At 36.1% G+C, this 24,203-nt stretch overlaps 1 protein-coding gene across 1 annotated transcript; it reads left to right on the top strand.

The window, feature by feature from the left end:
• Positions 1–16,976: 16,976 nt before the first annotated feature.
• Positions 16,977–23,266, top strand: LOC127617310 (melanin-concentrating hormone receptor 2-like). Its single transcript, XM_052089281.1, has 2 exons — positions 16,977–17,656; positions 20,198–23,266. The coding sequence occupies exons 1-2, from the start codon at positions 17,256–17,258 to the stop codon at positions 20,835–20,837; spliced, it is 1,041 nt and encodes a 346-aa protein (XP_051945241.1). The 5' UTR covers positions 16,977–17,255; the 3' UTR covers positions 20,838–23,266.
• Positions 23,267–24,203: the final 937 nt, after the last annotated feature.

Here is a 24,203-nt window from a genome sequence, read left to right as displayed (position 1 = left end):
GCAGAGGGACAAATGTAGATTTTTCATTCTCTAACATATCCAGTCTGAGTGTGAGAAATTTTGAGGGCTGACCGCACAGCGCCAGTCACTGATAACGAGATAATCTGTCCCCTCACACCGTGTGAGGCTAGATGTGATGCATGAGAAGGCTCAATAGGGAGGAGAAAGACCATTATCAGATTGATTATACCGACTTTTACACTTGTCAGTGACCTTTACGTCTTGCCTGGCATTTACTCAAAGAGTTTGGCTGGCAGAGGTCATTGCTGTACCCCGTGGTAATGGTCAAAGTTAGAAGAGAGTGGGCATTTGTATTCCACTCTTACTAAAGTTAACAGTGTGTGGTCAAAGAGAGTGTGATCTTGTGTGTTCTTCTGCAATGTTCTTACACACCACAAGAGGGGCCTCCTGTTATGTGATGTTAGGATCATTAATGGAACTAGACAATATACATAATACATTTGAGTTAAATGAACACATAATTTAACTCAACTGGATTATTTACAGTTTAATTTACAGAGGAAAAAATGAGAACGTTCCCAGAAGTCCCTACTTCACCCATCACATCTGATTATATTTTATTCCTCAATTCAATGCAATTTAGATTTATAGTTCTTTTCACAGCATATATGATTCCAAAGCAGCTTTACAATAAATAGTTCCTTACAAACCAACTGTCACGTTCACTGTTGTCTTTTGTTTTTGTACCGTTATTTTGAAGTTTAGTTTAGTTCCTGTTTCCTGTTTGGTTTTTGTAGTCCTCTGTAGATTCTTTGTTTCATTGGTGTTCCCCTGATTGGTTATCATTCCCTGATTGTTTCCTCCAGGTGTCCCTCATTCCCTTGTTTGTTCCCTCCTGTATTTAAACCTGGTTCTTTGTTCAGTCTTTTGTCGATCGTTGTTGAATGTGATGTTTCATGTTTGTTGCTGATGTCTCCTGGTATGTTGTCTGATGTTCACTCTTGTTTCCTTCGTGTGTTCGTTCGAGGTAACCCTGCCCTTCGTGGATGTTTTCCCAACCTGTGTGGCCCCTGAATGTTCTTCCGTGTTTTAGTTTCTTTTCCCATCGTGGACCTTTCATTTGTACCTGTGTTTGTGTCATTATTATTTTCCTGCTAATAAAGAACCGCATTTAGACCCGAACCTCACGTCTGCCTTCTACCTTCACACTATCATAACGCCAACCAGTAAGAAAACAGTGGGGAAAAAGTAGGGTGTTTCTCTCATTTTTGTTTTTAGTTATTGTATGTACATTATTTTACGTAAATGCATATTATTTTGTGTTCTTTAGTAGGGCTATGTTCAAGTTAAGAATTATTTAAGAAATATTTAAGTTTGTAATGTGTTATCTAGATGAGGTTTTGTCTTCGTGTGGGTAAAACTTTTTATATAGATTTTTGTTTAAATAATATATTTGTTTGTATTTTATTAATATTTGTATTATTTTACTAGATATGTAAATTAATATATTTATCAACCACAATTCCTGGAAAGCCAAATTTTTATGAAGTCATTATGCCAATTATATTATAGTTATTAGTACATTTTACAATACAAATCTGATTTTGGTTTGTATAGAAGGTTGGCACATAAACATATTTTTACATTAAAAATAAAGCAGGTGATTTTTAAAATAATAATAATTATATATATTAATATTATTTAAAAAATAACTGTATAAATATATATGTATATTATTTATATACAAGATTTTTGTAGCTCAAGAAGTTTGGTATATAAACATACGTATATCATTTAATAACACACAGTTAGCCAGTACACACACTCACCCAACTCACTACCTCTTTGAACTGTTGCCCTCTGGCCTGCGCTACAGAGCACCAGAAACATCAGGCACAACAACCGTTTTTCCCTCAGGCTGTCCATCTGTATATAACAGATTTGTAATTGTACATATGTATATTTTATATATATATATATATATATATATATATATATATATATATATACACGTCTTATGTCTTATTGTGTATTTCTTTATATACTTATATTTTCTGTTCACTTTTTATTTTTATTCTATTTTGTATTATCTCTGTCTTGTTGCTGAATTGTTGTGCAATGGAAGCTTCTGTCACAAAGACAATATGTGTAAGCATACTTGGCAATAAAGCTCATTCTGATTCTGTTATGAAGAATAATATAAATTGTCAGCTGAAACATTTGTCACTGTATTTTGTATGGTAAAAATTCTGGCAAACACATATGCCATTATTTGTATTATTATTATTATTATTATTACTACTAGTAGTAGTATATACAATTAAAATATTACAATTTTTGAACTGTACAATAGGGCACATAATTCTAACCTGGCCAAGACAAGGAAAATTAATCCAAGGCACAATAAACGATTTACTTAATCTATTAATCAATTTATTGATTTATGAACAGCAAAGTGTCATCTAAAGATTCATAGGCTACTTCATGCGTCTGAGAAAAATTGAAATGCACTGATTAGTGTCGAAACAACCTGCTTGGGAAGGCAGAAAAGCACTTAATTTATATTGCAGATATTACTTTACTGTGACACAGACAACAGCCTCTGTCCTCTCTACCAATACACCCTACATCCGCTTTCTCACAAACCATTGACAAGCTGCACATTATCAGCTGTTTGAGCAGAGAGAATGAACCCTTCCTCCACCATTTTCTGATAGCTTGTGTAAATACACAGAGAGGTCAACGCATGCAGGGCAAAGAGGGAAATAGAAATGTCACATTACATTTGGTTAAACAGTCTCATGGTGGTTTGAATGGCAGAAACAGGAGGTAAAATAAGAGTGCAATGGACAACAGGTTAATTGCATATATGTCACACAAATGGATGCCATGGAAACCAAAAGCAAGGCTTAGGTTTTAATTTAATTAAAATAAATGCAGACCATAGAAAGAAGAAACTAGCTGGTGATTTATTTGTAATCTTTTTTTTTTTAAAGGATCCTAACGCCTAACGTTAGAATTGCTGCAGTAGCACAAAACAACCGCAAGGTGGAGACCATTTAACATAGGGCTGACGTTACTGCCATGAAAGGATTAGTAGATTGACTGCTTGCTTTTGACTCTGCATATTACGCCTGTTGAAAGGAATATCTTTGTTTATGTGAAATTAAAAATAACTTTTTATTTTGTTGGATGAACCCTGAGCTACGCTGGAAACTACATAATACTAAACAACAACAACATAAAGCAGAGACTTCAGCACTAGCATAGCATACTCTGACCACTGAACAACTCCCAAATGAACAATTACAGATATTTATCACATTTGATATATGTGATATCAAATGACACATTACCAAAAGACAAAACCCCTCCTGGACTCCTGGAGGAGTGGCCAACTGCTTAACTTGAAGTGGCTTTGTAAATACTTGTTCAATTTATACTTACGGACGTTGAACCGAAGAGAGAAGGCATAGCCAAGTGTGAAGACACTTGTGGCTGCCAAATTAGCAGATTTCACAGATAACATCCATTTGATTTCATTTCCTTTACCGACTTCATCGGCAAAATGAACTTAGACTGGATTGGACTTGAAAAAGATAAAGCTGTACAGTTTTAAAGTTAGTTTGTGAATAGTTTAATGGAATAAAGCTCATTTAAAAGTTAAAAGTGGGAGATATACCAACCATGCATGACAAATGCTCACATAAAACAGCACCCACTCTTATTAAACAAGGAGTGAGTCTCTTAAGAGCTTTATCTCTAGTGCAGTAAGTGTAAATCTCACCATATGTTGGTGATAATTAATGTGCACACAGCACAGCAACTTAAATTAAATAATACCCCAGTACATACCCCCCTCCCCCAGATGTTAAGTAGCTATTTTTGTTTGTTCCCACAACCAACAAAAGAGGAAATTGATCATCAGATTTAATCCCAGCCCCCAAACTCCACAAACATATCTTGTATCTACAATTTTTCAGTTAGCTGAAATCCTGACCGCAGCGAGAAATTAATGACACGGTCTAGCACGACTTTTCCCATGCATTACATGCTTTGTGCCCCTGCGTATATGCACCAGCTGAGCCAGGGCCGCTCACAAAAATCATGTGATTCCACACATGTGCAGTGTGAAGCGAGGTTTATATGAAAGAATAGGACATCCAAAAACATTCTGTTGTCATGAACTATTTTAACTATCTTCATGCTATCCCAAACCCGTATGACATTCTTTCTTTTAGGGAACACACAAGGACATATTTGATAGAATCGATTTCCATACAACTACAGTTAATAGTGACTCAATATAAAGCTTACAAAAGCACCCTATTATAAAGCACTCCATTTGACTTGTGTGTCATATTCCAAGTCTTCTGAAGTTACACAATCACTTTGTATGACGAACAGACCAAACTTTCTTCTAATTAAGAGAAGCCCAAATTAAATATGCAGATGGTCTGTTCATCCTGCAAAGTGAACGTATGCCTTAAGAAAATTTGGAATATGATGAACGAGTCACACTATCTACTTTTTTTATACTTTTGGGTTATTTTTTAAGCTTTAAAAGTGAGTCAAAATTGGCTGCTATTGTATGGAAATCAGCGATCACAACATTATTTAAAATATGTCCTTTTGTATTTCACAAATGAAAGAAAGTCTGTAAATGATGACAACAAAATCTCATTCCACTGGAGGTGATGGATTGAGTCTCTCTCTCTCTCTCTCTCTCTCTCTCTCTCTCTCTGTGTGTGTGTGTGTGTGTGCTCTTTTGTGCGTTCACAATACATATATCAATATGCTTCTCATCTCATTTCACATTGAGGACTCTCGTTCAACAGCTATTCTCTTGCCAGGGTTGAGAGGCACTTCAGGGTTGTGTATGTTAGTGGGTAATTGTGGGTTAGTGTTAGTAATTAGTTTGTCTGTATTTTGCCTGTCTGTCTGTGATTGTGCGTCAGTCTATTATTCTATTAAACCTGTGGAATGTGTTAGCATGTGTTACAGTATTGACTCTGAGTGTTGTTATTTGCACGATAACCAGTCTGGGTCACCGTAATAACATGGAAACTCCCTACTTCTATAATCAAGAAGCAATACACAGTTGAAAAATATAGGGTCATTCCTATTGCGCAGTACCCTTTGAACTCTGTAACTCTGTAAGATTAAAAAAAGTTAGTATGCTATTTAAGTAATAATATTAGAGGACATGCCAGACATTCTGGAGGATTTAATATGACATATATGACGTGAATTCAGTAATCTTTAACAAAGTTAAATGTAAATAAATAAATGAATGAATATTTTTTCTTATTTAAATAATTTTTTTTAATTAAAAATAACATTTGCTGGATTATTTGTATTAAATGAATATGCATAGTCTAGTGCAAAGTAGTGAAATTCTTTACATTTCACCCCAGTGTTTCCTTTATTGTGATATTGGGATAAAAGAAACCTTTACTAATAGGATTTCCATCTTTAAAAACTGTATTCTGTATATTAAGACTGTATATGATGGAGACATTAATGTAATGCATTGTATGAATGACACTGTGTGTAAATTAAAACCAATGTTTTGAACATCACTTCGTGTTCTCTTTGAGCAGTACGCAAGTAAGATGATGATAAAGGCTTTTTTGTTTTGGCATTGACTAGTATGTTTTGAAGTACTGCGGGAGACCCTTTGACCTGCAATGTTTTACTCAATTTGCGTAATTATCACCGTAAGCTAAAGTAGGCAAATTTTTAATGGCTCATGCACTGCTTCTGATTGTACGCTATTATTTTTCATTGCCCTTGGACACATTTTTATTAACATACATGTGCAATAACATGACCTTTTAATTTACTGACATGTAACTTAAAGGCTTGCTGCATGCAGAAAAATTATGCAGAGAGCATGGCAAGGTTAAAAAAACACAATTTCCTACTGGTGGTATGTGTACACGCAACCATAAATCTCAACTCAAGTGATTAAATAGCTCTCGTTGAAGAGGAATGGCACGAACAGCATGTAGGCGATATTTTTGTAATGAATATTATCACATTGTTGGCGCCGAATGTCTCGGGAGTCATCTAAATGTAATTTCTTAAATACATATCTAAATACAAATGTTTGTCAGAAATATATAAACTGATGTGAAACCAGGACAAATAAGCATGTTCCTGGTGTTTGGGGGCCAATGTCTCGCATAGTCAGAAATTGGATTAAAAAGCATGAAGCCTGGTCCACATTATTTTGAGCAACAACTGCCTACTTAGACAGAATGAGACCAACTGACTGACATGTAAAGCAATCAACCACAGTTTATTTTGTTTTTACATGCAGTTTAGGAGCTCCACGAAAGGTTGTACAATGGAAAACAATGGAAAAATAGCAGAAAATGTAAATAGTTAATAGTTAAATAGTTGAAACATTAACCTCAAACAAATTGAATTGAATTGAACATTAATTCAACTAGGCTGCTTAACCAACTCTCATTTGTTGGCTACCTTGACCAGAACTTTAACCTAAAGGCAGTATTTGGGTGGTAGTAGCCTTTGGTCTAATTGATAGATTTCAGGTTTAGACTCCAAAAGGATCGAACATAATACCAAAAAGTCCTCACTGTGCTCAAAGCACTAAACCCCAAATTGCTCCAAGCAAATTGTCCTTATATCAGTGCTACCTTCATTTTTGCAAAAACACATCAACTAAATGACAAGTTTACTTATTAAATGAATGCTAAACCAAAGATATCACAATAGTCAACCAGCATCATTAGACATACCATGCTGATTAAGTTGCCAAACCAGCATGAACCAGCCTGGACTAGCATGGTGTAGTCTTCTGGCTGCTCCAAGCTGGCTTTTTAAGCAAGAAAATTGAGCACACATATGTGTCTATGTGAGTGTGCACTTTAATGTGCATGTTTGTAAAGATGCAAGGTGACCATGTTTATAGATTTGGTTTTGAGTTGCAGAACTTCAATTTCTCTCATAAGTTTAACCGTGAAACCACAAATCCTGCCAGATCTTATAATTCAATTTTCCATCAGTACTACCACGATTAGACTGATTACACTTGACCAGAGCCTTTGAAATAACAGACTATGCGGTTAAATCAATCAAATTAAATGATTTTGCCCAGACTCACTTTATATTCCTTGAATCCCTTTTGACATTTTGATGAGTGGCTGTACAGGCACACAGTCCTCTCTCTCTTGTGGACAAAGTACCTGAAAAAACAAACTTAAAGATCATGTCTTAAGTCCACTGAGGGACTGGAGGATGGAATTACATGGTCAAAACCTATTTTTTTCATAATATTTTATTGAAAATATGATTGTGTTTTTATTTTTATTTTTTTGTGAAGAGGGGTTAAAATTACATTTTGAAGCTGAGGGAACACAAATATCTGGTGGTGATCCTGGTGGCTTAAGGAAATCTAGACATGACTGACCAATCCCTGGAAACAGGAAACATTATTACCTGAAACCAGGGTCAGAAATTAACCTTGGCTCAGGGCAAAACATTTCAATAAAACTGACAAAAACGCCCCAGATTTGTTTTCTCATTTCTTTTTTGTTTGTTATTTAAAATTGGGTATTTTTTCACAATTTTCTGTTCTTGACCTATCTACTTTGGGTTCTGCAGATACTGCAGTGACTTTTTATTTTTTTATTGGGACAGTGTTTATTGGGCTATGAAATCCTGTGCATTATTTACAGCTTGTATATGTGATGTATGCACCAGCCATTAGAGCCATGGTTTTAGAAATAAATTCAAATTTAATTTCAGTTAATTGATTTAATTTAAGTATTAGACATAAATAGACAACACACTGTATGTTTTTACACTCACCTAAAGGATTATTAGGAACACCATACTAATACTGTGTTTGACCCCCTTTCGCCTTCAGAACTGCCTTAATTCTACGTGGCATTGATTCAACAAGGTGCTGAAAGCATTCTTTAGAAATGTTGGCCCATATTGATAGGATAGCATCTTGCAGTTGATGGAGATTTGTGGGATGCACATCCAGGGCACGAAGCTCCCGTTCCACCACATCCCAAAGATGCTCTATTGGGTTGAGATCTGGTGACTGTGGGGGCCATTTTAGTACAGTGAACTCATTGTCATGTTCAAGAAACCAATTTTAAATGATTCGAGCTTTGTGACATGGTGCATTATCCTGCTGGAAGTAGCCATCAGAGGATGGGTACATGGTGGCCATAAAGGGATGGACATGGTCAGAAACAATGCTCAGGTAGGCCGTGGCATTTAAACGATGCCCAATTGGCACTAAGGGGCCTAAAGTGTGCCAAGAAAACATCCCCACACCATTACACCACCACCACCAGCCTGCACAGTGGTAACAAGGCATGATGGATCCATGTTCTCATTCTGTTTACGCCAAATTCTGACTCTACCATCTGAATGTCTCAACAGAAATCGAGACTCATCAGACCAGGCAACATTTTTCCAGTCTTCAACTGTCCAATTTTGGTGAGCTCTTGCAAATTGTAGCCTCTTTTTCCTATTTGTAGTGGAGATGAGTGGTACCCGGTGGGGTCTTCTGCTGTTGTAGCCCATCCGCCTCAAGGTTGTGCGTGTTGTGGCTTCACAAATGCTTTGCTGCATACCTCGGTTGTAACGAGTGGTTATTTCAGGCAAAGTTGCTCTTCTATCAGCTTGAATCAGTCGGCCCATTCTCCTCTGACCTCTAGCATCAACAAGGCATTTTCGCCCACAGGACTGCCGCATACTGGATGTTTTTCCCTTTTCACGGCACCACTGTAACCAGTCCTGCTCAACACGATGTTGAACGGGATTTTAACTGCCGTCTCTGGCATGGGAGGCGGCCGCGCTAATGAGGAGGCTAAAGGCTACATCCCTTAGCATCAGTCGCTAGTGTGCCTCTTGAGGCCAAGGGAGTGAGGTTTACACACACTGCACAGCATGTACCAGCTGGATCCTGTTACACTCAGACAGCAAAGAGTTAAACATTTTAAAACAAAATTTAAGTAAAATGCAAAATATCTCTTTCCAATGAAAGTGGACGCCACTCACATGTAACATGTTGAAGTCATGTGACAACAATGTTGCATACTACTCTTTGAAATGTTTATATTGCACAATGCCTGCTTGTGGCAGGGCGGAGGGCGGGGTCGGGTCGTGATCCTACGCATCGGTCCCGTATTAGGCTAATCAAGCCTCCCCCAGCGGTGTGATGGGTTCCAAATGTTTGCAAAAAGTATCTCATTGCGCAGCTGTTTCAAACTTCTTTTTGGCATTGATCAAAGAATAATGAAGCACTTCGCCCATGTGTGTGTGCCATGGCCTTGGGGAGCATTTTGGGCATCATAGGCACCAAATATCAAGAAAACATGGGAGGGAGACCGACAGACTTGAAACAAAGATTGTTATCCTTGTCCGCCAAACATGTTGCAGTAGTACAAGACATCATATGATCTGGGTAGGCATGTGACTGCAGAGCAATAAAACAGCCACACTCTCTGTTTCCTCTCATTTTTCCTTCATTTGGGTCATCCATCTAAGTATCATTCCTAAAAAATATGTATTTACATTTTTGTATGTGTTTTTTTAGAATTTCGTAAAATATTTCCCTGTAAGAATGCATTCCACTTTCCTTTTGAATAATCTTGGTCATCGTGTTACATTTTTGTGGCATAACAATCAACATTCAAGATAGCAAACCCACTGGGTAATATATTATGCAATTAGGCATGTTCCAAAAGATGTGATGTTGAAATTGCTGCTGAGATGAAAGACTGTATCACAAACTATACAAAGGAGCTTTCACATCAGCAGGAATGAAGAAGGAAACCAATCTACTTATGCTGATTACAATGAATAAGGGAATGCATTTATAACATGAATGAATTCGCTTGTATCAACAATTGCATATTATGTTCCTTAATCAGTAGACTTAGAAAAGAGAAGCACAAACCAACTGTGAAGTAATGAGTTGCACCATATTGTCAGCTGTGCTGGAGATTTTGACAAGTTTTCCATAATTTCCCCTCTGCTCTGAGAACAAAGACATAACCTTCCACTTGAGGCTCATTGATTAGTCTGATTTAATTATTCATTTTAGTACATAATAATGTTTTGCCTTGGAAGTCAAAAAGGGTACAATGGGGCAAAAATCAATTTAAATTTTATTTTCTCACAAAACACAATCGCATCACTTTCCTAAACACCTGTTTGCAGCTAAGCACTGCCATTTTTGTTCTTTAAAAGGCATGAAGTTAAAATTATAACGATAATTATAAAAATAGAATTAATAATTTTGAATGACAAATAATTATTTTGATTTTTAAAAAAGTTTGATAATTTCAGGGATTTTCATTAGATACATACATTTGCCTCAAAATCAACCTTTAAACATGGTACACGTCATCATCATGAATCAGGAAAATGTTGCAGTGCATAGTGACAAACATGGGTATAGGATGGTGTCTGTTAACTAGGCAAGGTCATGGTTGAAAATGACAGAGTGACTGAAGATCATTTGATCACTCATCCATATCACAAGGCATGCAATAACCCCCAGGCTAATCCACCATAACAACTAAATGTTCTTCACCCAGTTTAATTTTATGGAGGCATAGATAAACACACACACACACACACACACACACACACTGGACATTTCCTCAGCATAACAAAGACTGTGGCTTTGATTATCTTATCGTGAAAACAATGAAGTGTGAAATCTGAATCTGGGTGACATTTGCACAGTTTTTGGGGTTGATATGGTGGATTTGTGACAGCGGTAAATGAGTGTGTGCAGAAGGAGTGAATGAATGTGTGAGAGGGCTGTGATGTGTGAGAAAAGAACGTGAGCACCTTTATTTTCTCTGGTGGTGTAAAAAGGGCTCAAGGCACTGCACAATTTGCATTCAACACTGCCACAATGCACTTGTGATTTCAAATGAAATAAAATGGCCATTATTCTTATTTAATAATGACAATAATAACAATATGTTTTGTGCACTTAATAGTAAACTCTGTAACCTACCCCTATCCAGACTAATCGATCTCACAGTGCATTTGTAAACAACAGGTTAACTGTTCTTGAGCTATAGTAAGCTTAAAGGGTTAGTTCAACCAAAAATGAAAATGCTCTCATCATTTAGATTTTTAGAAAAATATGTCAGCTCTGTAGGTCCATACAATGCAAGTGAATGGTGATCAGACCTTAGGAGCTCCAAAAATCACATAGAGGAAACATATAAGTAATCCATATGACTCCAGTGGTTAAATCCATGTCTTCAGAAGCAATATAATAGGTGTGGGTGAGAAACAGAACAATATGCTTCACATAAAAATTTCAAATCTGAAAGTGAGAGGTAAAATGGAGATTTAGGGTAAAAAAGTACTTGAATTTTGTTCTGTTTGTCACCCACACCTATGATATCGCTTCAGGTATAATTTAATTTTAGAGGGAAAATGGAAACCTTGAATCACGTTTGTCACTCATTATACAAATGTGATTACTTTCTGTTTTTTTAGCACAGAACACCTGGCTTCTCACGCAGCTGATGCAACACACTTCCGGTCGAACCACATTAAAAGATAAAAATATTTAAATCAATGCAAAAATGTCTGATGGAAGATGGTGCTTTAAAGTAACTTGGCATGATGGGGTTGATGTCAGGGTACTGGAACTCTTAGAAGCAACATGTCGACTTCTTGTGTGATCATGTTGCCCCATCAATGCCATTTCTGGTCTGTGTAAATCCACAAGGACATCACTACTGTCTATAAATTGAGCAAAGACTGAGCTTAGTTTAAGTGCTTCTTTTTATCTTTGGAAAATAAGTTTCCAATCTTCAAAGGACACACTCTGTTCTCAAAAGCATTCCCTCCTATCAAACCAAGACAAGATGATGGAGTGACTATTTCTCCAGGAATTCAGTGGTGCTGATCTGAAATTAGGCTCTGGGTGTGCCGAGTGAAAATAGGGTGTGCAAGAACTGAAGTACAACAAAGAGACATGTACCAGTGACAACAATGCATTCTATGCAGTTTTTAGCTTTAAATAATTGTTTTTGCTATTATTAATTAATTATCAATTCAGTGATTAATGTATTGAAATGTTATTTTCATATCAATGCACCATGCCTGTTAAGCATCAATAAATAAAATATGTCATTTAATTTAGGTGTGCAGGATTTGGACACCCTGGCACACCTGTGACTATGCAACTGGTGCTGATACTTGATTAAGAGAGTCTCTTGAGGAGATAAGGCTTTAGTTTTAAAGTATGCATAATGTATTATCTTACACTTGTTAACGGTGCAGTACAAATTCAATGAAAAACAGAAAATGCATTGTCTATTGGAATTAGAGGGGACTTGACATTAATGTTCCCTTTAATAAGAATCTATAAAGAGGTTAATTAATGACTAATAATTCATTTATAAATGCATTATAAATCACTGTTGTGATGTTATAGCAATATGCATACATTACAAAAGGTGACTTTAATGAAATACCTGCCAAATAGTGAGCTATTTTACCTATCATGTTATAAATGCTTAATAACTTATTCAAAATTGTTCACCTTTGAAAATGTAACTTAATGTAAAGAGAACACAAATGGACAATTTTTAAGAAGTTGTCAAGTTTAGAAACCTAAGTTCAGTGTGGTTTAATTGTCTTCAGGCTTTATTATATGATATATGCTGTGAATGAGCATGAAGACCTGAAAAGGAGATGGCACGGTGGCTCAGTGGGTAGTACTGTTGTCTCACAGCAAGAATGTCCTAGGTTCAAGTCCTGGCTCAACTGGGCCTTTCTGTGTGGAGTTTGCATGTTCTTTGTGTGTTGAGAGGAGAGTTGGTGACGCTGGAGAAGAAAATTGATGCAATTAATTGTGAATAATCACCGTACAACTCTCGAACGTCTTGAACAGGCTGCTAAGGCCTGATGGGATGCTGTTGTGACACTGCAAGCTCAAGTCAAAAATCTGTCCACGGAGGTCTCAGAATTCATGAAGAAATGCATGGATCTGGAAGGCTGTTCTAAGAGGCAAAATGACTCCATTCCGCTCCCATCCGAAGGACAGTGACCCTCCGTGATAGCTCATTGTTTGCATAAATGCCTCCGTGACAGCTCAATGTTTGCATAAAGGTTCTCACTTCCTCCGGGGATATAAATAATAGGTTCCGGACATTTTATGAATCACTGTACACATCTAAAGGGAAGTATAGATACTACAATTATGGCTCATTTTCTAGCCCAACCGAAACTTCCCTTGTTAAATCAAGAAGAAGTTGAAGAGCTAGGTGCAGAAATTACTTCTAAAGAAATTTCAGATACTATAAAATCTCGAAAAGGCTGCAAAAGTCCTGGTCTGGATGGATTTTGTAATGAATTCTACAAGGTATAAAACAAGCTACTATCACCATATTTAAATGAGGTTTATAATCAGGCATTTATAGATAAGGCTCTGCCGCCCTCTTTAGATGAAGCAGTTATTATTGTGGTTCCGAAAAAGGAAGAATGCCGGAGGAGGTGGTTTCTTACAGGCCTATTTCACTCCTAAATACAGATAAAAAATTTGGACAAAATCTTTGGCACTTAAATTAAACGCTGTAATTGGAAACCTAGTGAAACCAGATCAAACCGGTTTCTTCTTCCAATTTTAGGCACCTTTTTGACATCATGTACTCTTCCAGAGGTCTGGCGCAGGATCTAGCCATTCTGTCATTGGACGCGGAAAAGGCATTTGACCAAATTGAATGGACTTATCTATTTGCGGTTTTGAAGAGGTTTAATATTGGCAATCATTTCATTGATAAAGTTGTACTCTAAAACGTATGCAAGAATTCTCACAAATCAAACAATATCCTCTCGTTGTGTTTTACATAGAGGCACAAGACAAGGTTGCACCTTGTCACCACTCTTGTTCACATTAGCCATTGAACATTTGGCAGAGGCTATTAAAGCTCACTCTGGTATTAAGGGCCTCAAAACAAAAGACACCGATAATAAAGTTTTAGTATTTCTGAGCCCAATATCAGTATTCCAAATATCCTCAATTTGATTAATTTTAACAGTACATTTGCAGGGTATAAAATGAACTGGGACAAGAGTGTGTTAATGCAAGTCGCTATCAAAGATCCTTCATTGCTTTATCACATGCCATTTAAGATTGCTTCAGAACAATTTACATTAGGAATTTAGGAATTCCAAAACAAAAAGTTTTCCAACTTAATCAAAGCTAATTTTCAACCTCTGCTGCCTAAGATTGTATCCATGATCAGGTTCTGGAGAATGCTTCCGATCTCTCTTCTGGGAAGGGTGAATGCAATTAAGATGATATTTCTCCCACAGTTTCTGTACTTGGTGCAGAACATTCCTGTATTTCTGCCTAAATCCTTTTTTTAAAAACTGGATTCTATCTTGGTCCCTTTTATCTGGGACTATAAAGCTCACAGGATTTCCAAACTGCAACTCTGTAAACCCAAAACACAAGGAGGGCTCACTTTACCTAATTTTCTTTATTACTATTGGGCTGCGAATCTGAGAGCTATGAATTTTATGGATTGATTTGCCACAGGTAGGGGAGAATTGGCTGATACTGGTGGATTTTCTTCCATACTCCATTAATGCAATTATTTTATCACACACAGGTATAACTAGTTCACTTTATAATTATAATCCGGTTATTCATAACTCTATTCGGATTTGGAAACAATTAAAGTCACATTTTAAATATATCCAAATGTGTTTTTTGCTCTCTGTTTCAGCTTACCCTGCCTTCTGCCCATCCATGATAGACGGTGCTTTCGAGATTTGGAAATATTTAGGGTTATGTAACATAGGGGATCTATATGTGGAGGTTAAATGTGCTTCTTTTCAGCAATTGTGTGGGAAGTATAGTATTCCTTCTAATAATTTCTTCAGATATCTTCAGATTAGAGCCTTCATGAAGTCTAATATTCTGAATTATATCACGGCTACACCTGCATATCTGGATTTGTTTTTGGATAGATGCCACAGAAGCGACGGTACAATCTACTTTCTATAAAAGCTTTGGAACAGGCGGAAAAGCTGTCTATGGACAAAATGTTATCTGCCTGGGAAGAGGACCTTGAAATTTCTATGGAAATATGGGAATACAGTCTTGAACTTGTCCACAGATGTTCCATTTATGCAAGACATTGTCTTATTCAGTTTAATTTGTTTCACAGGCTTCATTATTCAAGGTGTAAACTGAAAAAAACATTCCAGATGTGTCAGCATTATGCAACAAATGTCAATTTTTTTAATTCCACCCTGTCTCATTGTTATATATCGTGTCCTAAATTACAATGTTTCTGGAACAACATTTTTCAGATATTTTCAGATACGTTGGACATACATTCTGAACCGGATCCTGTATTAATTATATTTGGCATTTCGGAAGAATCTTTGAGAATTACACCGGAACAACAACAGTTTGTTTCATATGGGCTAATCGCTGCTAAAAAACTCATTCTTTTGTTTTGGAAGAAAAAGGAAGTTCCAACTCTTAAAATGTGGCTGACAGAACTGACATCAGACAATATGACATTTAGAAAGAATTAGGTATAAAGGATAAAATAGTTTTATTTGATTAAATCTGGTCCCCTTTTACTTATTTTCTTCAAACTGGTGATTCATATGTTTCTTTTATATCTTCATTTTCTGCTTTGAGTTCATGGAGGAGGAGATTTGTTTTTTTTACCTTTTGGGGTAATTATTATTTGTGTATGTGATTTATTGTTTCATGCACATTTGTTATAGTGTAAATTCTTTGTGTTGGCATAAAAAAGTGTAATTACAAAAAAATGTCTGCTGTAATTCCAAATAAACAAAACATTTTAACACAAAAAGACATGCCGGTTAAGTTAATTGGAGACTGCAAATTGGCTATAGGTATTAGTGAGAGTGAGTGTGAGAGTGTGAATGTGTATGTGTTTGTCTGTGTTGCCCTGTGATGGATTGACACCTGTCCAGGGTGTTTTCCTGTCTTCTGCCTTTTTGAGAACAGCTGGGATAGGGTCCAGCACTACCACCCTGCATAGGACAAGCGGCTATAGAAGATGGATGGATTTTAGATAACTCGGAGTAGGTAAGTTGGAAAAGCACTAGGAGTAGCATAATTCTTTTGATGTCAACATGACAAGGAAATTCAAGACATTACAGTAATGAATAGAAACACATAGCAAACTGTAGCAAAATTACATTATCCCTCTTTTTAATTTCACTATAATAGTTTATTTATGCTGCATTGTGTCAAATCATGAGCATTGTTATGTTTTTGTTTAAGAAAAATATGAATAAGTGAATTTACTAAGCATTTATAACATGCAAGTTAATTGTCTTTTTTCATGTTGTTGTAACTGCAAATCAATGTTTTATAATGCATTTGTAAATGATTTATTAGTCATAAATAAACCCCTTTATAAACCCTTAACAAAGGGAACATTAATGTAAAGTGTTACTGAACTGAATTATGCACTGATTTACTATACATACTGAATTAACAGATTTAATTATAATGATTATATTCATAATTATAACAACGCTTTGTCTAATCTCAGAAATGTGTTTTAGATGTTACATATATGTCACCAACATTAAACACAACTACATGTAAGCCAATATAAAACATATTACACAAAACAAAGGCATCAAAGCATAAAACTATACATTAACAAAAAAAAAAAAAGCAAAAACTTAATCAAATAATTAAACACAAAGCACATCTTTGTCTGTTTAAAGTAAACTGATATTCCAAGATGTGCATTGCAAAAGGTCTTCAAATTTCATAAAAGCAGACACATTGGAAAGAATAAAATTGATGGTGATGAACTGGAACATCTTGCTGTGAAGGACTGTGCAATAAATGAATCATCAAATCATTTTTTGTCTTGGATATTGTTCTAGTGTGAAGGCTGAGATAAGAGAGGGGCTTCTGAAAGGGTGGAGACACACTGCATCTGTTCAAACAGCTTCTGTACTGGGAGAGATAGACACACAGAGGGGTCTAGCTCCTGCTTTTGTGCACTTCTATGTGTAAAAACAGCATCTCAAGAGACTGATGCATCAAACAATGTCATTAAAAGCATAGCAGATGACAACGAGACGGCAAAGGGGAACCGAAGAAGAACTTTTATAACTTTTGCCGGTTTGGAGATGAAGCGCTGGAGCTGCGCGTAAAAGCTTGCGTGTGAAAGTCCACAGACTTTGGCGATTTCTTTCCATAGTTGTATGTTTACTTTTCTCCTGCCAAAGGTTTTGATTGAAAATTCACGATGAATACCTCGGACATATTTTGCGATTCCGAACATGCAAACTCGTCAAACTTGTCGTGTGTGAACCGAACCGTCCCGTCTTACAGCGTCATCGACATCGCGTCCTTCATGCACGTCTTCCCCACTGTCTACGGCATCCTGTGTTCAGTTGGAGTTCTGGCCAACAGTTTGGTTATCTATGCTGTGGCATCATGCAAGAAAAAGATGGTCTCCGACATTTACGTGCTGAACTTGGCCATCGCAGACCTGCTCTTTCTGTTGGTGATGCCCTTTAACATCCATCAGCTGGTGAGGGACAGGCAATGGATCTTTGGGCACTTCATGTGTAAGGCTGTGGTGGTGGTGGATGTGAGTAATCAGTTTACCACAGTGGGGATAGTGACTGTGCTCTGCATTGATAGGTGAGAGTTTTGCATATATAAGCAAAATAATATAATACTGTATGATAGAAATGTTTTATGTAGTGAGCATTAATGCAGTGGCTTAATTATTACTGTATTCATATTGTGTTAACTCTTCTGGGTACAGTAAAAATAGGCCATGATGGTTAAATATGTGGCAAAAACAAAACAAAAGAATATATATATATATATATATATATATATATATATATATATATATATATATATATATATATATATATATATATATATATATATATATATATATATATATATATATATATATATAATATATATATATAATTGAATAAAGAAAACTATATATTAATAAATAAAAAATTAAGCACATTTTCAAAATTCATCCAGTTTTACCTCTGAGGTTTTGTCATCGTTTGATTCTCATTATTCAAATACAGTATTTTTTTCTTTAAATTATCCCAGTAGAACAAATACTACTATGATGAATAATTACTTTACTATAATTACTATATCATTAATATTTTCTTCATATTACAGTAATGCAAATGGGATTTTCTTCATTATGGCAATGACAAATAGGACGAGAATGTGCTTAATTGTCATGAAACTAATGTCACAGTACAAATAATAATAATAATAATAATAGTAATAATAAAATGAAACAGACTTTAATGCAAAGAAATCTTAATGCTCCTAGGCTTAATTTTCTTTAAGCAAAATATAATTTATTTTTCATTTCTTTTGATTCAAAGTATGGGCGATGACCAGGACATGTTAGTTTTGTGAAAATCACTCCAATACAGTGATGGACAGTATCATAATTATAAAAAGTAAGATATTTTATATTTTATTTTACTTTATGAAGTACATCAGCTTTGAGGAAAAATTACTGAATTCTATATTCAAACTCTTATTACATAATCAATTCATTAACACAAAATTACAGCTCAGCAGTTCATCACTGTTAATCAGCCTCTAATCTAGAGGTTCTACTGAGTTTATGCAAAAGAAAAAGAAAGAAAGACAAAATTAAATAAATCAATGCAAATCTCAAGGGTGCAATTCACACCACACGACCTTGAAAAATCTTTATTGATCATTTATGTACCATTAGTCTGCAATACTGGTCTTTAGCAACAAGCAGTGAGTGTCTTTGAAAAAAAAAAAGGAAATAATCACCTTCCTGATATTTATGGAAAGCAAAGGCACATACATGCCTTCATACCAAATGTCCACATACAATACAGAGAGTGCAGAAAAGGGTTTTTGCATACTGTAGTTGTGGGCGTTGTAGATATATTTGCATGATTAGATGATAAAGTTTCAATGTAAAACTTTCTCATATAGTGCCATTGTTGTTATAAGATCCATCTGAAACAAGAGTTCTGCTGGTTGTTACTGTGTCACATGCAGAGAGTTACTTAGATAAGGCATCGTTGCTACACATTTTCTTTATCTTTTGCTAAGGCATCAAATCCTACATCCTGCTTAAAGGGTAAAGAGTAAAGGGTAAGTCATGGTTACTTTGGGCATCATGGAGCCAGAAGCAATAAATCATTCTGGTGTTCTGTCCCTTCATAAGGAATCGCAAGAGAAAATAGATTGTTATCTGACAAGAGTGACAGTGCTGTAATACTTGACTAATGAGAGATAGATAGTTATTTTATTTGGACTGTGTCTGTATGTGTAAATTATGCATTTCGATTTTATGCACAACTTTTTCACTTGTTTAAATCGAGATTATGGAAAACTGAATATTTCTTAGAAATCTTGTCTCTTGCTGTGCTGTTGCAGCTGTAGCCACATGGGATCTCTGTCACACTTTCCAAGAAAAAATACTTCATTCTTACTGCATGAAATAGCAAACCTCTACTGTTAAAGGGATAATTCTCTCATCACTTACTCACCCTCATGCCAGTCTAGATTTGTATGACTTTCTTTCCTCAAATGAAGGTTTTTAGAAGAATTTCTAAAACTTTTGGTCCATACAATTCAAGTAAATGGTGGCCAAAACTTTGAAGCAGAGGAAAGTGTATTCCCACTTGAATGAATGAAAAAATGATTGATGGGGATGGCGCTTCTCAGTAATCCGGTCGAATGGGGTTAATTTTACGGTGCACGAACATTCAGAAGCAATGGGTCGATTTCCGATGTGATCATGTTGTTGAAAATTTCCATCTTGCAATACGGGATGTTTGAAAATTTTGAGTGTTTCCATATGAAATGTTTCACCATCACACCGGGGTGGTCCCCCTCAAGCATTTCGCCATTTAAATTGGCCATTTAAATTGACAATTGGTGTATTAATTTCATCCAAAATATGGGATGTCGGCAAGCCTATCATTGTTGGTATTGGAGAGCGTTTTCAAAGGTCTTCGTTTTTGTAGTGGAAAATGCCATTCCAGTGTGGATGAGTGGCATCAACTCAGCAAAAATGTATTAGAGTGAAGGTGGCCTAAATAAAACAACAAAGATCTCATTTAAGTCTCGAGTACTATAAATAAGCATCCTCTGTGTAAAACAATTGTGCCTGCTTATAATATGATGATTTTTTTATTTCAGGTACATTGCCATCGTACATCCGACATCAGAAAAGAGGACCATTCAATGGACCATCATCATCAACATTATGGTGTGGATGGGCAGCTTCCTTCTGAGTATCCCTGTCATGATATATGCTAAAGTGGTTTCTAAAAAACACCTGGACATGTGTATGATATACCTAGATGGGCCAAAGGATATGTACTGGTATACGCTTTACCAGTCCACATTGGGTTTCATTGTCCCCTTGATTATTATCAGCACATTTTACACTCTCACATTGTACCACGTGTTCCGCTCCATTCGAAGGGTCAAGCGCAAGCAGTCCGTGTGGGCCAAACGGGCCACTAAGACAGTGCTGATGGTGATCGCCCTGTTCATGGTCTGCTGGTCCCCCTACCACGTCATCCAGGTCATCAACCTCAGCATAAAACAGCCCACCAGCGCATTTGTTTACGCATACAACATCAGCATCTGCTTAAGCTATTCCCACAGCTGCATCAACCCTCTCATGCTGCTCGTCTTCGCCCAGAACTACCGCGATCGCATCTGCCGCCGCAAGGAACTGCGCTCCCAGACCAGCATGTCCAAGACCACCGTTAAAACCGACGGAAGCTCAAGCGTCAGCCCAAACACCAGTCATCGATGCACTGTTATCTAATGGCCACCAAGCCCCACTTGACGTGCTAACTGAGAAAAACAAGAGAAAAGTGGAGGCCTGCATTTCAACACTAGATCCTAGACTCTGGACTGTTTTTCAAAGGGGAAATCTGTGAATGCCACAGTGAACAGAACTTTCAGGAGGGATGTTGAAGTGAATCAGCGGAGTGACTGAAGAGCCAATGAGCTGACAATTGAATCGACTGTATTTGTGGTATGTGGCACTCTGGAAAACTGACTGTATTGTCCTGGTACTGTAGTACTGTTCATTGATCTGTTGTTTAAAACCTGCCTGATGTCATGAATTTTATTTGACTGTTGCAGTACATTATATTACATGGTTCAATACATTTATCGCAGCAGTTTTTAAGGTTATTGTTCGAGTTTTCAATTGATCAATTTTTAAATAAAAAAACCTAACCACCTTCATACTCCAAACCTTAACCGATAGTGTCATAAAAGCAAATGTTAGATGAAAAACACAATTTCTGAAGCAACCATGTCATTTTGTGGCGCTTCTATGGTGCTTTAGGCTCGCGCGTCAACTCGTATGCTCCTCTGAACTAATTTTTCGTTTGAGCTGCTACAATTAGCTTGTGCATGTAGTTGGTTATGTAATGCAAACGTTAAAATGCATCGAATGTGCGATAGTAAAAGAGTTTAGATGTCAAAATATAGCATTGTGTGAGGAACAGGTTGAAAAGTAAGTGTTTCTGAACTGATAATCTGATATTTCACTCATGATTTGTGTGAAAATGAATAAAAGTCATTGTTGTTGTAGTGCCTCTAGTGTTCATTACACCTGCCGTTGTAATGAAAGGCTACGATCAAAGGCCATGTAAAAAATATTTATCAAAAATATACATTGTATACTGTATACAGAATTATACAAATTGTGTTTTCTTAAAGATCAAATGAGTAAACCATCTGACATGTTGCATCCTGCAGTAAATTTATATAAATATCCTTGATAAATGTACTTAAGAGGCAAAATTTTGTAAGCTAATAAGTCTTGTTGTCAGAGAATATATCCTATGTTATTGACTTTATTTTTCTTTCACCATTGGCAAACAGTTTTCAGTATAAACCTCACTAAATTTCGTTACATTTATGCTTAAAAGAAAAAGAAGGAAAAATGTGCCTTTAATTTCAATTTGCCAATGGGATAGGTCAAATATGTAGAATTAAAAGGAATATTTTCCAAAAATAAGTCTTAAAACTTTATGCAATCTTGCATCTAAAGTCAATAATATTTTAAGTATGTTTAAATTTTTTTACTGGAAAACAAGGCAAAAATACTAATTACGATTGTTATGTCACAATATGTAGCTTTCAAAAATAAACTGTCATTGTAATAATACATAATATCAGTGTTTTTATGGATATGTCTGGTGTTGAAAAAGTTCATTTGTGTCAGAGAAGAATAAACAAATATGCTGATTGCCCTAACTGTGCATTTAATCATTAAAGGGTAATGGTAAATGATTTCCATTCTGATATTATCCTGCACTCAAGTTCATTTGTGGATTTGTGAAAACTCCCATCTGTCTCTTTTGGCATGATCATGAATATGGCATTCCACTTTATATTTGTGCAAAAAGAACACATTTCTTGTGACTTATCTTTAAAGCATTTTACAGCATATATTACGCCTTTAGATGTCTACATTTGAAATGTTTCCAGATGTTATTGGAAAGCATCCATTGTGACCTCACATGAAGTCTTGGTGTCATACGCATAGAACTGTCTCTATAATCTTCGCTTGGAAATTTTTAAAAGATAAAATATCCTTGAGTGTAGAGCTCTCAGTGTTTTATTATGTGTATTCACAAAGATGTCCAGTGTGAAATGCCCCATGTTGCTCTGTTTTCCCCCTCATTCAGAGAAGCCCCTGCGGTCCCTTAAGAGAACAGATACAGTATGTTCACTGTTAATGTGTGACATTTCAACTATGTGTGACTGGTCACATTTCAGTCTTGCCACCCTCAATCAATACATCAGAATGATTGGCAAACAAACAAAGAACTGGGTATAAATGTTTACATCTTTCCTTTTACTGCCCTCATGAATTATAGGAAGGAATGATTTGGACTGACAAATGCTTCTCTTGGGGAACGCTGAGGGAAAGATAAGACTGAGCTGCTGTTTTCTGTGATATTCTGTTTGAAAATGGATCTCACTCAAATGAGGTACAAATGACTCCAAGATCAGTCGCTTTTCAGGGAAAACTCTGTATGCTTTATAATCTCCGATTGAACATTTACCTCCTGTTTTGAAACCTGTCATTGAGTACTGTTCTGTATGCTTTTGTCACTTCTGTGCTATGAATGTACAAAATAAATGCTAAAAAAGCAACACACCTTTTGTTTTACTATTTTAATGTAAAATCATGTAGTTCTTGTATCGTGTTCATATACACTCATTAATAAATCACTCTAAAATAAATGATTATGTAGTCTATTATGAGTCATTGTGTACTCTTCATGTTTTCAACAAATTATCACAAAACTTTTTTTTCTGTTGAACACAAAAGGACAAAATTTGTAGCTCTATCGTAGTCATTTTTCAACTCATTGCCTATATTTAGGCTTATATTTGATACTCTGTTGCTTTTTCTACTGTAACACATGGTGGGGTATCCATAAATATATAGGCAGCCAATTTCAGCCTCATTATGTTTGATAATTGCTCTGTATAATCATGGAACAGACATTTTACAGTGCCAGGTGCACCCTATATTGTAAACAGTCTTCACTCATAATGTTACCATATTCCAACATGATAATGCCCTCATAAAAATGGCTGAATGAATTCAAGAGTGGTTTAATGGACACTAGGATGAAGTGAGACAACTCCCCAGTCTAACATATTTAAACATCATTGAACCTTTATGGAAAGTTCAGGATCTCAGAGTGCAAAATAGATTTGCACCACCTTGATAGCACAAATAACTGGAGGCGTTTCTTCCTAAAAAATCAACCTTCTTATTTGTGAGCTTTGGAAAAAAAGTGTCAGCTAACTGATTAAATGTTGTCATAAATGTGGTCACATGTGGTGTGTATTACCTGACTGTACACAGTTCAGAATTGGTATGACCTCACAAGAAGAACTGAAGCAATGGGCGAGCACTTCACCTTAAGATTCCTTGGAATTACCCAGACAGTTCCCCCCAATAATCAGGTATGGCCAAATCCACCCCCTCCCCCCAATAATTGATATCCTTGTTGCTGTTCTGCTGCAGTCCATTATGCACTGCTGTCTAATTGTCATTAAGTTGTTGCAGGAATAACATCATGGTTTTAAAAAAGTTACATGTTTAGCGTGCTCACTAGCCTAACACGCCTGTCAATGGAATTTGAGATAGCAA

Source organism: Xyrauchen texanus, chromosome 23, assembly GCF_025860055.1.
Source record: "Xyrauchen texanus isolate HMW12.3.18 chromosome 23, RBS_HiC_50CHRs, whole genome shotgun sequence".
NCBI classification, from domain to species: Eukaryota; Metazoa; Chordata; class Actinopteri; order Cypriniformes; family Catostomidae; genus Xyrauchen; species Xyrauchen texanus.
Note: the sequence above shows the minus strand (reverse complement) of the source record. Positions and strands in the feature narration are given on the sequence as shown.

Excerpts from the sequence above, each read along its gene's own strand:
- LOC127617310 (XM_052089281.1), top strand. The coding sequence starts at position 17,256 with ATGAATACCTCGGACATATTTTGCGATTCCGAACATGCAAACTCGTCA. Across the intron at positions 17,657-20,197 it reads ACTGTGCTCTGCATTGATAG|GTACATTGCCATCGTACATC; the intron begins GTGAGAGTTTTG and ends TTTTTATTTCAG.